Source organism: Bombina bombina, chromosome 7 (genome assembly GCF_027579735.1).
Source record: "Bombina bombina isolate aBomBom1 chromosome 7, aBomBom1.pri, whole genome shotgun sequence".
Lineage (NCBI taxonomy): Eukaryota > Metazoa > Chordata > Amphibia > Anura > Bombinatoridae > Bombina > Bombina bombina.
Genome location: NC_069505.1, coordinates 398,811,703 through 398,827,013, shown reverse-complemented (window position 1 = coordinate 398,827,013; position 15,311 = coordinate 398,811,703). Strand labels below are relative to the sequence as shown.

Below are 15,311 nucleotides of genomic sequence, written 5' to 3'. Positions count from 1 at the left end.
GATTAAGCGCGAGGAAAACAAATAGTTAAAAAGAACGGAAACAAAGTAATATCACGCAAGCTTTTTTAACTGCACCAAATAACTCAAAATCTGATGACATCTAAATTTGTTATTTTAATGAAGTACTAATTAGTAAAATCGAAAGCTGAGCTACCCTATGAAATGGATGAGATATGTGATTAACCCTCCGGAACCGACATACTCAATGTATGAGTTCCTTTTCATAAAGGAGGGTTTATTTTTAATGAAAGTTTGCTCATTTTTTCCGAGAGCTTATCAACACATTGACAACTGGTTTCTGAAATAAAAATATCAAAATCTCTGCTAGAGTAATGTGAAGATTATAGCAGGGATTAAATAAGGGTCTCAAACGTGCATAACAATACGAATCAAATGAGTACGCATTTAAATGAAGAGAAATGTTTAATCTTACCCCGTCGCTGTGAAGAGTCGCAAACCTTGACAATGCAATAATCCGATACATGTGCGGTTTTCATTTTTTATGCAGTTCGTTCTCCTCTTTAGCTCTTATTTGGCTTTTCCTAATTTAAATTGAAGATGCCCGCTGCACTCACCCAGCTTGTTAGCAGTGAATTTTGCAGCATTTATGACTTCCAAGATACCAACATTGCTACTTTCTGGTTTAGTAACAATGAAAGTATAGTGGGTCACAGATGAACACAGATTGTAGTAAAGGTCTTGTGCCCATGTTGGCACTATCATTTTAAGAGTGAGAAGGAAGAATATTGACCCATAGATCATTAACCTTTGGGTTTTCTGTTAGGGTCAGAACTATCTGCAATAAGCTATGGGAAATATCCCTAAAAACACAGGAATCTACACTAGCATATCTGAGCATGAAATGAAATAGAAAGATATAATACAAAGCGAACAAGCATAATAATCTTATGAAAACCATGACTGTAGGCAACAGGAATACAACTGACTTGATTTTTAATAATACAATCATAATAAAATGAAAATAAAATAAATAAGATATATCATTTTATGCATTTGAAACTCAGTGATGTTTTTCCAAACAAATATTGAGCTTAGCACTTATGTGGATGATACTATAGTGCCGAGCGTACATAGATACATGTTTTTGTATGAATCCTAAATAAATATTTTGGCAAGATTGTGTGGCTGATGAAAAATTACTAGTTTGAACTATCATACATTGAAATGGCATAGTGCCTAACTAATGTGACCCCCTATTTAACTTAATATAGGAGTCACAAGTGTATACAGAGAGACCAAGCTCTATTGTCTAAGTTATTATGTGTATTAAATAAGGGTCTTCAGTAGTGTGTTTGACCTTGATAATGAAGAGCTGGACAATGTTAACCCTTCACCACTTAGTATATAGAGGGTACACTGTGCTAGTCTCAACAAGCCAAGAGACTTCAGACAAATTAATGTAAGGGTCACTTGGCCATATAACGTGGAGCCCTTTATATTATCTTCCCCTTCTCCCCCCTTCATCTCCATCCATGCACAGCAGCACTGGACCGGTGGATTAAGCAACCTTGTTGGCATCCATGAATCTGACGGCATCCTCCACGAGGTTAAACTCCACGCAGACAGAGCCGGCGCTGTAACCTGGGGACAGCATATGATACAGATGGGATTCAAGTTAGTGACAGAACTTTGCAAGGCCAACATAATTAATTTTTTCACCCCACCAGAAAAAAAGAAAAAGAAAAAAAAAGAAAAAAAAAAAAGAGAAACACACATTTCTAATTACTCAAACTCAATCCCCAGCACATTTACTAGTCATAAACTGAGACTCAGCAGGTAATACATAAATACATCAATGACTAAATATACTAACACTGCAACAGTTTTAGCTATGTTTAATTAATGGGAGTAGAGCGGAGAGAACCTGATTTCAGTTTAATAGTTATGGGGTCAATACTGAATGTAATGTTAATCGTACCAAAGCTCCTCCTCATACAAATAGACATTTTTGTAGTAACATAGCTAATGCTTACATTTCATAAGTGAGATGATTTAAGATTAAAATAAAATCTACCATTATAAAGTAGCCGGATGGGGGCAATGTAATACTTTTTAATACTATAACTTTTTATACCACCCAAGCACAAATTAATTGAAAAATGTAACAAATTTATTTAATGATGATTTGTGCAATAAACATTGAAAAATGCTAATTTTAACTTAATATTGGCTAAAATCTTAGCCGGGTGGTCAGTAAAATCAGCTGGATGGTGCCCCAATTAAGAAGGTCCTTGGGAACACACTGATTCTTAATTATTTTTCTGTTTGCAATCTTGCACACTGTCTAAAAAACATATACTCCAGCCATCTGCTCCCCTTGAATGAAAGGCAGTTTAAGTGGTTTATACATCACCTTTATAAGAACACTAAGAATAACGTTTCTTTCTAGCCTGTTAAGTCCAAAAGCAAGATTGGTCTATAACCTTTTTGCTTTTTTTTGTTTCTTCTTTTTTGTTCAACTTAGCCCAAACATGTAATGAATCGGTTGTAGTAGTACAGTCATATGCTTACAGCAAAAGATATAAGTATTGATAACTATAAAACGTACAGCAGCAAGGATTGCTTTATTTAAGATACAAGCAGTAAAATGGCATAACACGAGACTATCCTATACCATTCTTCTGAAGCTGTAAGTTAACTACAATGCTCTGTATAGAACATTAAAAAAAAAAAAAAAAAACAAGTATAAACAAACTGAAGTATGCTTTATTTACTTCAGGCATTTACTGTCATGCCAACATTCCAAATAAAGCATTTAGACTGAAAAAAATTAGTGATTTGTGAGCAAGATCAGGACTCACGGGTAAGCACTCTGCAATAAAAAGGAGTCAAATGTATGCTTTATATGGAGGAAATCTTTTTAATTATTCAAGTGACGGCAAATTAAATCTAAACTGCAATCCTGTTTTAGGTCTATATTTATTGTTGATATTTACCTTCATTCATCGTCTTTTTTTTTTTTCTTTTCTCCAGATGAACTAATGCAATTCTTTAGCTATTTAATTATTTTAAGAAGTGCTGCATGGCTAGATTGCTTACTTAGAGGTGAAACATCATCTCAATAATAAAAAATAAACTTGTCTGGAAAAATGTATGGGCTTAAACAAGATCAGCAGAGCCTCATTTGAATGATTGAAGCTTCAGGTGTGTGCCGAGTAAATTTACTTTTTCTTGGACCAATTTCATGGTAGGAAAACGATGTGCTTACTGCAGTTTGTATTTTAAAGAAAAGAACATAAAAGTACTGGTGAAATCGCCACAAAATTCTGGCCATTTAAAGTCAAATGGTAAGGTCTCTTGTTCCTCATGTAAAGTCCTTCTGAATCCAAGCGTTAAAACAAAAATATGGGTTGTGTTCGATCCTCTATTTGATGCAGAGCATATAAATCCACCAAAAGTGTGACTCCTATCACATACTCCCATGTAGTTGCACAGCGTTGCTTCTAGCTTCTTTGCACTAGTTTAGAAAGATAAGCAGGTAAACGCACATGCTTTTTTTAGGGAAGAAAACCAGATTCAAGAAACATTTCCTTGATCTGTGAAACTACTACTAACAAATAGCTACTGGAAAATACTAACAAAACAATGGCAGGACCGCTGATAATGAAGATACATTCCTTGTGCTTACAGACATATGTGCAGATAAAAGGACAAAACGATCCCAAGATTTTGCATTGAACATGAGTTTGTTTTCCTTTTATACAAACTCATTAAGGTTATTTAACTCTCTCATAGTTATTAAACCACAGTGAAGTGAAAGGACTACAATTAGAAGGAAAAAATATATATATTATGCATTTTAGATGCCTCCAGAATATCTGTCTTGTGCATAGGCATGTGCAAGAATCTCTGATCTTGCAAATTAAAAAAAAGAAGCATAGGGCACCAATATATACCACAAAGATCGATGAAGAAGAGCCCATCAAGAAGCACTGAACGTTTCAAAGTGAGATATTTAAGTCTCTTTTATTGCAAAATCCAACAAAAACAAATTAAAATCAACCTAGAACCAAAGAAACAAAGCAGGAAGGCTATTTAAAAATATTTTGCTTTGATTTAACTATTTGAAACTTGAATATTTTTAAGGTCAGAAAGCTAAAACAATTGTTCTCTTTACAAATAGATTCACATATCCAGAAAGTAACAGACTGTATATGTACAAGCTTTGTGGTAAAGGTTTCAAATCAGAAGATCAGATAAAATCATTGAGAAAACCATTATGTAGTTACCTCCTATCACAAGATTACACAACTGAAAGTTACAGAGAACAGCAGTAATCTGTTTTCTCAAAGATCTATTGAAAAAAGAAAAAAAAAAAAAAAAAAAAGAGGCGGCGGCGGGAGAGAGAAAATAATCTACAATAAATAAACTTCTGTGGTTCTATAATTCTTGACTGGAACTAAAAAAAAAATGCAAATACAAATGATCTGGAATTTAGTGTTGTAAATGTCAGACGTTTTTCTTTGCTGATCAGCTGTTTGTGTCGGAAGAAACTTATGAACTCAGATATTCAGAAATAAAGGAAGATGAATGTCAAAATACTAAACTTCGTGGTTCAGATAGAATTGTCTTAAAAGTACATTCGCTATGATCAAATTTACTAATTTTCTACAGTTGAAAAGCATATTCAGATATCCACAACAAAAGCCAAAGTGCACTACTGGGAGCTAGCAGGTGATTAGTGGCTACAGATTTGTCTCATCATTGGCTCACTGGACATGTCCAGCTATCTCCCATGTTCAGCTAGCTCCCAGTAGTGCACTGTTCCGGAGCTGACTTACTGAATTAAATCCCTTTGCAGGACAACAAACACAGGCCTAAATGGCTAAACAAATGCCAAAAAGTACATTTGTTATTCTTTCAGGGGGAATTTTTCTTTTTAAATCTATGACCTCAAATATAATTAAGGGAATATCAATTAAATACTTTGAAAACCTAACAATTCCAACATGCAACTTTATTAATAAGACTAGATAAATGTCAGTGATTAATACAGTACCACATCAACAAGTCTTTGAGCAATCATTGGTTGCCATTTAGAACAAAAAAAAAATGCTATGCCGATAAGGATAAAAAAATATACACGACTTCAGTAAAGCTTTTGCAAAAAGAGCCCAGTAACAGCAGTGTGTTAGGTGAACTTAGTTTTAAACATAATTTAGGTTTACATGATACAATTCCAAAACAGTAATTTAATTTTTCTTAAAGAAACTACATATTATATAATTCACTACCAGCATTAATGCCTTCCCCTGCTGGCCCATGGGCATTACTGGAACCCTTACACAAAGCCTTGCCAGTTACACAGGAAACCGGAGGCTGCAGCTTGTATAGAAAAAGGTTGCACAATGTGCAGTGTTTTTATACAATATGCTGTAATCTTCACGATTAACCAAAAGTGGTAGTAACAATCACCAGCTAAAATGGTGTATGTTGTAGATAAAAAATAAAAAGCCTTGTCCTTAAGGACAAAAAGTACTTCTGTAAATTTTCAGCAGCATTGTCGCACATTTCTGTCGGCAAAAGGCTCCAACATTTTTTCCATGACGCAGTATACCAAAGGCATGTGAACTTAGCTATTAAAGTAAATATGCAATGTAAAAAACATATCTGGAATTTTTCTTTTTACTTTATCTCCGTTTTCCAAACATATTGAGGAACACATGTATGTGTCTTTAAAACAGCTCACACATCTAATAGCTTGAGGCCATTTTAAACAGCACATCTAACAAAGCCTATACCCACTCTTTCTGAAAAAGCCCACATTGTACCATGGATACACCTGACGTTTTTAATCTAGAGATAAAAATATTGTTTATTTTATGATGTCAATGTGTGTTCTCTCGTTTTGTTTCCAGTAACACTTTTCAATCTTTTAAATCATTTACTACTTCATTCTTAACAATTGCACCACACATTTAGAAACTGTACTCTGCGGTAGCAAAACAGTGGTTTTATGGCAGAATTTTTATTTCCAAAATAGAATCTTTGTGGTAAGGATTATAATTTACATCTAAGATAGAGTAAATAGATATAATATGGCTCTACAAAACCAGCAATGCTATAAAGACATAACAATGATCATATGTCTAAGATGGAAGCTTGTTACAGCTCACACTTTATTTTGGTTCTCTGATCTACTCTGTTGGTTGGGGGACACACACACGCTAACTGGAAAAATAAGAATATAGCTCACAACAATTTAACAAAGGGAATCCAGTACATGTTCTAAAATGATGGAGATGCGTCTTCTCTATTGAGATATTATGGTACTGTTTGTATATCATTTTGTCCTCTATTAACCCCTTAATGGGTAGGCCGCTGGTCTTTCTATGTGGGTTGCTTTTTTCATAGTGTGGTCTCACCGCATTATATTTAGTAGCAAGCAGGAGGGAGGGATGGAGTAATAGCGTGCTATTATAAACAATCACTTAACGACCATTAAGGGGTTTAAAGCTGGATGGGGGAGAAATAAATATATTAGGGTTGCACCGATACCATTTTTTTATGACCGAGTACAAGTACCTATACTTGTTTTCAAATACTCGCTGATACCAATTACCGATACTTTTTTTTTTAATGTCATGTGACAGTTTACCAAGCACAATACAGACTATAATTATGAAGGAATCTTAAATAATTAAAAGACTGTAATTCAAAAGACATTATGAAATAATAACACGGTTTGATTTGTCAAAAGTTCACTGAACATGTTTATAAATAAAAAATATTACAATAAAATATTACATTTAAAGGGGTGATGCAATTGGGTTGTAGGGCTGTTATATAACATCAATCTGACATTTTTATGGAGGTTCGACTAAGTTGAACAGTCTTTCACTTTCCACCATACTGCATGGGGCAGAAAGATATTTTTGGGCCAATTTAGCCAGAGCTGGGAATCTGTTTATTAACTGCCCAGTACTTCAGGGGTTTTTCTGAACGAGGTACAGTGATCTCTACTACAATAATACAAGTAACAGCAATTTGTATTGGCAGAACAGTAGTAAACAATTTTTAGTTTAGTCTCCACTCCAGTTTAAAATGAAATGGGAACATGCAGTTTAAAAAAACGCCACAAGGTAGCATATGGGTAGGAAGTGGAGGTATCGGTTTAAGTATCGGTGCATTTGCACGAGTACAAGTACTCATGCAAATACTTGGTATTGGTACCGATACTGGTATCGGTGCAACCCTAAAATATATATATTCTACATGACATTTACACACACACACACACACACACACAGCTTGCTAAGAGCAACAAAGCAAAGCTGTTAAAGGGACACTGAACCCAAATTTTTTCTTTCGCGATTTAGATAGCGCATGCAATTTTAAGCAGCTTTCTAATTTACGTCTATTATCACATTTTCTTCATTCTCTTGTTATCTTTATTTGAAAAGCAAGAATGTAAGTTTAGATGCCGGCCCATTTTTGGTGAACAACCTCGGTTTCTTTGCTGATTGGACAGCACCAATAAATAAGTGCTGTCCATTGTTCTGAACAAAAAAGTTGCTGGTTCTTTAGCTTAGATGCCTTTTTCAAATAAAGATACCAAGAGAACAAAGAAAAATTGATAATAGAAGTAAATTAGAAAGTTGCTTAAAATTTCATGCTCTATCTGAATCATGAAAAAAAAATGTGGATTCAGTATCCCTTTAATATGCGAGCGGCTTCCTGTGATAGTAACAAGGCCCGCATGAAGATTATTCTTTTTTTTTTTTTTTTTTTAAATGATTTAATTTAATAAAATCTCTCTCTACAAGTTCTGTTATTTTCACCGCTTGTCATTGTTGGGTCTCTTGCCATTTTCTGTCAGTTTTGATCTCAGTGGGTTTGTTACTTAATCAGCTATAAAACTCAACACATTTGTTCCACTAATGAGAAAGCAAATTTGCCTTGACAAACAAACATTAAAGCTGTGCACCACAGGGGGCAAGCTCTCCAGAATAACAAGACATGAATATCCTAGCTGTAACTTAGTCTAAAGAACTGAATCTATGGAATATGACTGATATCTGCATTTTTCAATAACCCTTTTAGTTGTTGAGACATGTTCTTTTATAGGCACAGATAAAAGCGCCTTGCATGATTCTCTATGTGCAGTGTCTCTCCAACTGCTCTCCTTCCACACACGTCAAATTCAAATGTGGGATCAACGCACAATCACTGCTGAGAGCAGCAATTCATCACTTGCCTGAATGTACCTTATATTATGGTAGAAGATATACAACCTACCTGTAAGTTAAAAAAATAAACCATATCTGCATTTGTTCAAGGGTGAGATAGAACAATGTATACTGTGCTGCATAAATTTATCACTGCATCAAACCAAAAGTAAATTCGATAAAAAACCAGACAAGGGCAGAATGCAGATAACAGTGTAACGATATACCAACAGTATCAGAAGGGAAATAGGTTCAATCTTATTTTATTAATCCCTTATAAGAAATCAGAAGAATAGAGATGCACTCAACTCACCTGGAACGTATCCAATCAGGTTCACATCATTTTCAGGTAGCTTCTTTGCAGCACTCAGTGTACTTATGATCTGTAATGAAGGTACAATGTGAAAAAAGATCCTTGTTATCCTAATAACACCTGCTCTAAAAGTCAGATAACTTGCCTCCTTACAGAGGGCATGAGCATTAGCACTGCACCTCCTTACTAAATACACTAACCCTGGCACCGCCCCTCTTCGCAGAAGACCTCAACCCTGGCACCGCCCCTCTTCGCAGAAGGCCTCAACCCTGGCACCGCCCCTCTTCGCAGAAGGCCTCAACCCTGGCACCGACCCTCTTCGCAGAAGGCCTCAACCCTGGCACCGATCCTCTTTACAAAAGGCATCAATACTGGCACCGACCCTCTTTACAAAAGGCATCAGCACTCCCTGGCAGAAAGAACGCTGGGACAAGAGCGCTGGGAGCACAACCCCCCCCCCCCCCCCCCCCGATTCAAATGCTAGGACCCAACCGCCCCCCGCCCGATAAAAATGCTGGGATCACACCACCGCCCCCCGCCCGATAAAAATGCTGGGATCACACCACCGCCCCTCGCCCTATAAAAATGCTAGGGCCACACCACCGCCCGATAAAAACGCTGGGGCCACACCCCTGCCCGATAAAAACGCTGGGGCCACACCACCGCCCGATAAAAACGCTGGGGCCACACCACCGCCCCCCCGCCCGATAAAAACACTGGGGCCACACCACCGCCCCCCCGCCCGATAAAAACACTGGGGCCACACCACTGTCCCCCCCCCGATAAAAACGCTGGGGCCACACCACCGTCCCCCGCCCCATAAAAACGCTGGGGCCACACCACCGTCCCCCGTGATAAAAACGCTGGGGCCACACCACCGCCCCCCGCCCGATAAAAACGCTGGGGCCACACCACTGTCCCCCGCCCGATAAAAACGCTGGGGCCACACCACTGTCCCCCGCCCGATAAAAACGCTGGGGCCACACCACCGTCCCCCCGCCCGATAAAAACGCTGGGGCCACACCACCGTCCCCCCGCCCGATAAAAACGCTGGGGCCACACCACCGTCCCCCCGCCCCATAAAAACGCTGGGGCCACACCACCGTCCCCCCCGCCCCATAAAAACGCTGGGGCCACACCACCGTCCCCCGCCCCATAAAAACGCTGGGGCCACACCACCGTCCCCCGCCCCATAAAAACGCTGGGGCCACACCACCGTCCCCCGCCCCATAAAAACGCTGGGGCCACAACGTCCCCCGCCCGATAAAAATGCTGGGGCCACAACGTCCCCCGCCCGATAAAAATGCTGGGGCCACAACGTCCCCCGCCCGATAAAAATGCTGGGACCACACCACCGCCCCATTCAAATGTTGGGGCCACACCACCCCCCGCCAGATAAAAATGCTGGGGCCACAGTCCACACCGCCCCCGCCAGATAAAAATGCTGGGACCACACCGCCCCCCGCCAGATAAAAATGCTGGGACCACACCGCCCCCCCCCCCCCAGATAAAAATGCTGGGACCACACCGTCCCCAGCCAGATAAAAATGCTGGGACCACACCGCCACACACAAATGATGGGACAACACTGCGCCCACCCCCCACCAGATACAAATGCTGGGACCACACAGTGCCCCCCGCCTCAGCCAGATACAAATGTTTGGACCACACAGCCCCCTCTGCTAGATACAAATGCTGGGACCATACAGCCCCCTCTGCCAGATACAAATGTTGGGACCTTACAGCCCCCTAACAGAATGAAAGCGGTGAAACTTTACCTCAACAACAGAAGGACTAAAGTTAAGAGACCAACAGAACTATTTTACATTACTATGACAAACTGATGCACTACAAACTTTTGTTACCCAAGATTCTGCTAACACCTTTTCAGTTATCTACATTAAACATTTCCCCTCAGTAAAGCAGTTTCACATACTCCATTCCAATAAAATTATTTTGTAACATATCACTAAAATGTACTAATAGAATTCACTTTTATTGCATCAGAAATGCTCTGAATTAGAATACAACCTTTTTTCTTGTAATAGAACGTCCCTTTAAAAACACTGTATTGATGACTTCATTTTGAATTTACTATCCCTTTAATCTGCATTACCCATGCATCAAACTGTTTATTATGAATGTCAAAATCAGGGAGCATGTGCAGCATTCTTGTAGATAAACTATATACAACCCTGGAGTTTTCCCAAGCGTTTCTGTAATTCAACCAGTGTGAGCAGTAAAGAAAATAGTGACTTGCCAACCCCATATGACTGTACTTGTGGTAACAGAAGCCTACAAAATGTTACTTTGGTTTATTTCCTACATTAACAAGAAATTATTTTCATTGTGTCAAAAGCCATAATAAGGTATTACAGCACTCATTAGTAGTCTAGCTAGCTGCCACTAGCAAATCCTTAATGCCTTTATTGCGCTCGGATGCCGGTACAATGAAAAAAAATATCACTTTAATAATAAATTAAAAACAGGAGATACTAAAACTACCAGCTCTTTAACAAATAATTAACTAGAAATTTATGAAAATAAATTAATTTCAATTTAGAAGGAATAACAGATAAGTAAACTGATGTACGCTGCCAAGACCTACTCAATGGTCACAACTTTAGACAAACCCTCTGAGCCAGGAAGAAACCTTTTCTAAAATGTCCCACTAATTTGTTAACCCGTAATTTAACAAATATGCAGGAATATAGGGCCTCTATGCCCCTTTAAGAGGATACAAACAAAAATGTGCAGAAATCAACCATAGAACCCCAATATGCTAAAGATGGAATATTCAAATAACAAAGATATACTGAAAGCAAAATCCCTAATGGAACTCACAACTGTTAAAAAGTGAGACTAAAGATTTGTTATTGTACAATTATTAGATCAGGACAGGCCTATAACCCTTCTACAATTTATGGAAAAAAAAAAAAAGATCCTTTTTTACCATGCAACCTAGAAAAAAAAAAACCTGTAACCTAGGATTTGAAAACCCTAAAAATTGTCTAAACCTGAGACTTCATTTACAGTATTTGAAAATTGCAGGTTTGCTGTTTGGCCTCTCTAGGGAGTGTGGGACAATGTGCAATTTTAAACAAAAACAATATTTGTTTAATGTCGTTCACTTCACATACTTCTATTTCCAGTGCTCTAAATACATTAGTCTTTTGCATGTGATTTACAACTGGCTACACAATTACTCCTACTTCTGTTTTAAAATGAATATATATATATATATATATATATATATATATATATATATATATATATATATATATATATATATATATATATATATATATATATATATATATATAAATAAAAAATCTATTAATCCCATTTTTTTAAATTATAAAATAATCTCTAATGGTAGATGTTTAATGCATGTTGTGTTCAAGGAGTCAAGGAGATTAAGCAAGCGCCGTAATTTGACAAAACTCAATGCAAAGGAGATTTTATTTATTTTTAGGAAGAAAGAGCAGAAATATTTATGTCAAAATGAAATAAGCCTGCAGGGCCCATACATTATCTCTGTTGGAAGGACAACGTACTGTAATTTGCACTGAAAGCAGACCCTTAGGGAACTGGGGGGGAATGGGCAAGAAGGGAAGCTAAAGGAACATTAAAAGGACATTAACCCAAATACATTTCATGCACCTCCCTTTACTTATGGGTGTCGCCATTTTGGAATCTAGATTACACTGCAGGTATCTGACGAAGCAAACATGTCAGCCCTGGAATGCAGTGAAAGCCAGGTTTCAATATGGAGTCACTCATGACGAGGGAGGCGGCGCATAACCTCAATACTATGCTTAAAATTGTACTTGGTGTTTAATGTCCCTTGAAACCCTATTGATCTGTGTAAACATTGTGCTTGTCACATTCTCCCAAGAAATGCAAAAAAAAAAAAGCAAATTTTGTCATTTAGGTTTTCATAAAAAATCCTGCTATCTGCCAAAACCAAGTCTGATTTGGAGCAAGTTGGACATGAGAAAAGCAGATATGAAACTAAATTATGAGCCAAAATTGGTAAATTGATTAATTTTAATATACTATTTCAAACCACAGTTACCTTTTACCAGTGTTATGGGTCAATGAGCCTTAAGATAGACAGCCAAGAGTACAAAAAGAGGTGCTTACTTCTTCTCTAGATCCTCCAGCTGGGAGTCCATCCATCCATAATATCCTGGTGGCCCCTGCAGGGAGGGACGCCCGTCTATAATCTTTATCCTAACATTGAGAAAGCAATGAAAGAATTTAATATCAAATGCCAGATACCATCACATACTCGAATGTAGGAAACATCTTGTAAGAAGTGTTTTGTTTTAAAGAGCTTCAAGACACCAATTACATTTTGTACTTCATTAATGACCTGCATAGCGCTGCGGAATCTGTTGGCGCTCTACAAATACCTGATAATAATAATAAAAGTATAGCCCCATTAACTTAAGTTATTTAAGCAATAAAACCATCTTAAAAAAAAAAAAAAAAAAAAAAAAAAAGACTTAATAGGTCTATTTATGACAAAACATCCAAACTAAAAGGGACAGTCTAGTCAAAATTAAACTTACATGATTGAGATAGGGCATGTAATTTTAAACAACTTTTCAATTTACTTTTATCAGATTAGCTTTGTTCTCTTGGTATTCTTAGTTGAAAGATAAACCTAGGTAGGCTCATATGCTAATTTCTAAGCCTTGAAGGCCGCCTCTTATCTGAATGCATTTGCCATTTTTTTACAGCTAGAGGGCGTTAGTTTAAGTGTGTCATATAGATAATATTGTGCTCACGCACATGGAGTTATTTATGAGAGGGCACTGATTGGTGGATAAAATGCATGTCTGTCAAAACAACTGAAATAAGGAGACAGTCTGCAGAAGCAATCACAAAAGTAAAACCTCACCAATAGTGATAAACTGGGAGCTTCTAAGTAAGTTTTTAAAAGGTTCTATACTGGATGTTTATATCAGTATCTGTGGCTGTGCATAATCTTCTTTATAGTAGTTTCTATTACATGCTAAGCAATATTTTAGATGGACTAAAATTGAATTACTTCTAACGAAGATGCGCTGTAACTTACTTTTTAATCTAGCTATGCCATGTTAATAAACTGCACTCCAGCCACCTACTTCAAAAACCATTTTTTGTGAGCCAACGGCACTTTTTTGTGTGTGGCTAGAGCGCCGATTGGAGAACAGTTCAAACAGTTCACACACACACAAAAAAAAAAAAAAACGTTTTGAAGAGGGTGGCCGGAGGGCCGGGTATCAGCATGAAACAGCTAGATTAAAAAAGAAAATTTATGCTTACCTGATAAATTTGTTTCTTTTTAGACACAATGAGTCCACGGATTTCATCCTTGTGGGATTACGCCTCCTGGTTAGCAGGAGGCGGCAAAAAGCACCACAGCAGAGCTGTTATATAGCTCCGCCCTTCCCTCTCACTACAGTCATTCGACCGAAGTTAGGAAGACAAAGGAAAAGCCAAGGTGCAGAGGTGTCTGAAGTTTACAAAAAGTAATAACCTGTCTCAGAGAACAGGGCGGGCCGTGGTCTCATTGTGTCTAAAAAGAAACAAATTTATCAGGTAAGCATAAATTTTCTTTTCTTTTTAAAGACACGAGTCCATGGATTTCATCCTTACTTGTGGGATACAATACCAAAGCTAGAGTATACGGATGATAAGTGAGGGACAAGAAAGGAACCTAAACTGAAGGCACGACTGCTTGAAGAACCTTTCTCCCAAAAACAGCCTCAGCCGAGGCAAATGTATTAAATGTGTAAAATTTTGAAAAAGTATGAAGAGAGGACCAAGTTGCAGCCTTGCAAATCTGTTCTACAGAAGCCTCATTTTTGAATGCCCATGAGGAAGCGACCGCCCTAGTGGAATGAGCCGTAATTTTTTCAGGGGGCTGCTGTCCAGCAGACTCATATGCAAAACGAATGATACTCTTCAGCCAAAAAGAAAGAGGTAGCCATAGCTTTCTGATCCTTACGTTTCCCAGAGAAAACGAGAAACCAAGAAGACTATTGACGAAAGTCCTTAGTCGTCTGCAAATAAAACTTCAAAGCACAGACCACGTCCAAATTGTGCAAAAGAAATGGCAACAAGAAACAGAACTTTCCAAGATAACAGCTTAATATCTAAGGAATGCATAGGCTCAAACAGAGCCGCTTGAAGAACTTTTAGAACTAAATTAAGACTCCATGGAGGAGCAATTGGTTTAAACACAGGCTTGAACCTGACCAAAGCCCGACAAAAAGATTGAACATCTTGGACATCTGCTAGACGCTTGTGTAACAAAACAGATAAGGCAGAGATCTGACCCTTTAGGGAACTTGCAGATAAACCCTTCTCCAATCCTTCTTGGAGAAAAGATAAAATCCTGGGAATCCTAACTCTACTTCATGAGTAGCCCTTGGATTCACACCAAAAAGATATTTACGCCATATCTTATGGTAAATCTTTCTAGTTACCGGTTTACGTGCTTGAATTAAGGTTTCTATAACCGAATCAGAAAACCCCCGCTTGGATAAGATTAAGAGTTCAATCTCCAAGCAGTCAGCTTCAGAGAAGCTAGATTTGGGTGACTGAAGGGTCCTTGAATGAGAAGGTCCTTCCTCAAAGGAAGTCTCCAAGGTGGCAGAGATGACATGTCCACCAGATCGGCATACCAAATCCTGAGAGGCCACGCAGGAGCTATGAGGATCACTGATGCCTTCTGTTTGATTCGAGCAATAACCCGAGGAAGGAAAGCAAATGGGGGGAATAAATATGCTAGGCTGAAGGACCATGGAACTGCC

General features: G+C 38.1%; 1 protein-coding gene across 4 annotated transcripts in view; it reads right to left on the bottom strand.

Annotated features, from left to right (window-relative positions):
• The window catches only part of LOC128666513 (RNA-binding protein 6), a 206,186-nt gene that overhangs the window by 169,030 nt on the left and 21,845 nt on the right, over nucleotides 1-15,311 (bottom strand). For all 4 annotated transcript variants that reach the window (XM_053721153.1, XM_053721156.1, XM_053721157.1 and 1 more), the window contains exons 4-6: nucleotides 12,649-12,738; nucleotides 8,503-8,572; nucleotides 1,529-1,602 (exon numbers count right to left, since the gene is read on the bottom strand). In XM_053721153.1, coding sequence (XP_053577128.1) covers nucleotides 1,529-1,602; nucleotides 8,503-8,572; nucleotides 12,649-12,738 — 234 coding nt within the window. The remainder of the gene's footprint in view (nucleotides 1-1,528; nucleotides 1,603-8,502; nucleotides 8,573-12,648; nucleotides 12,739-15,311) is intronic.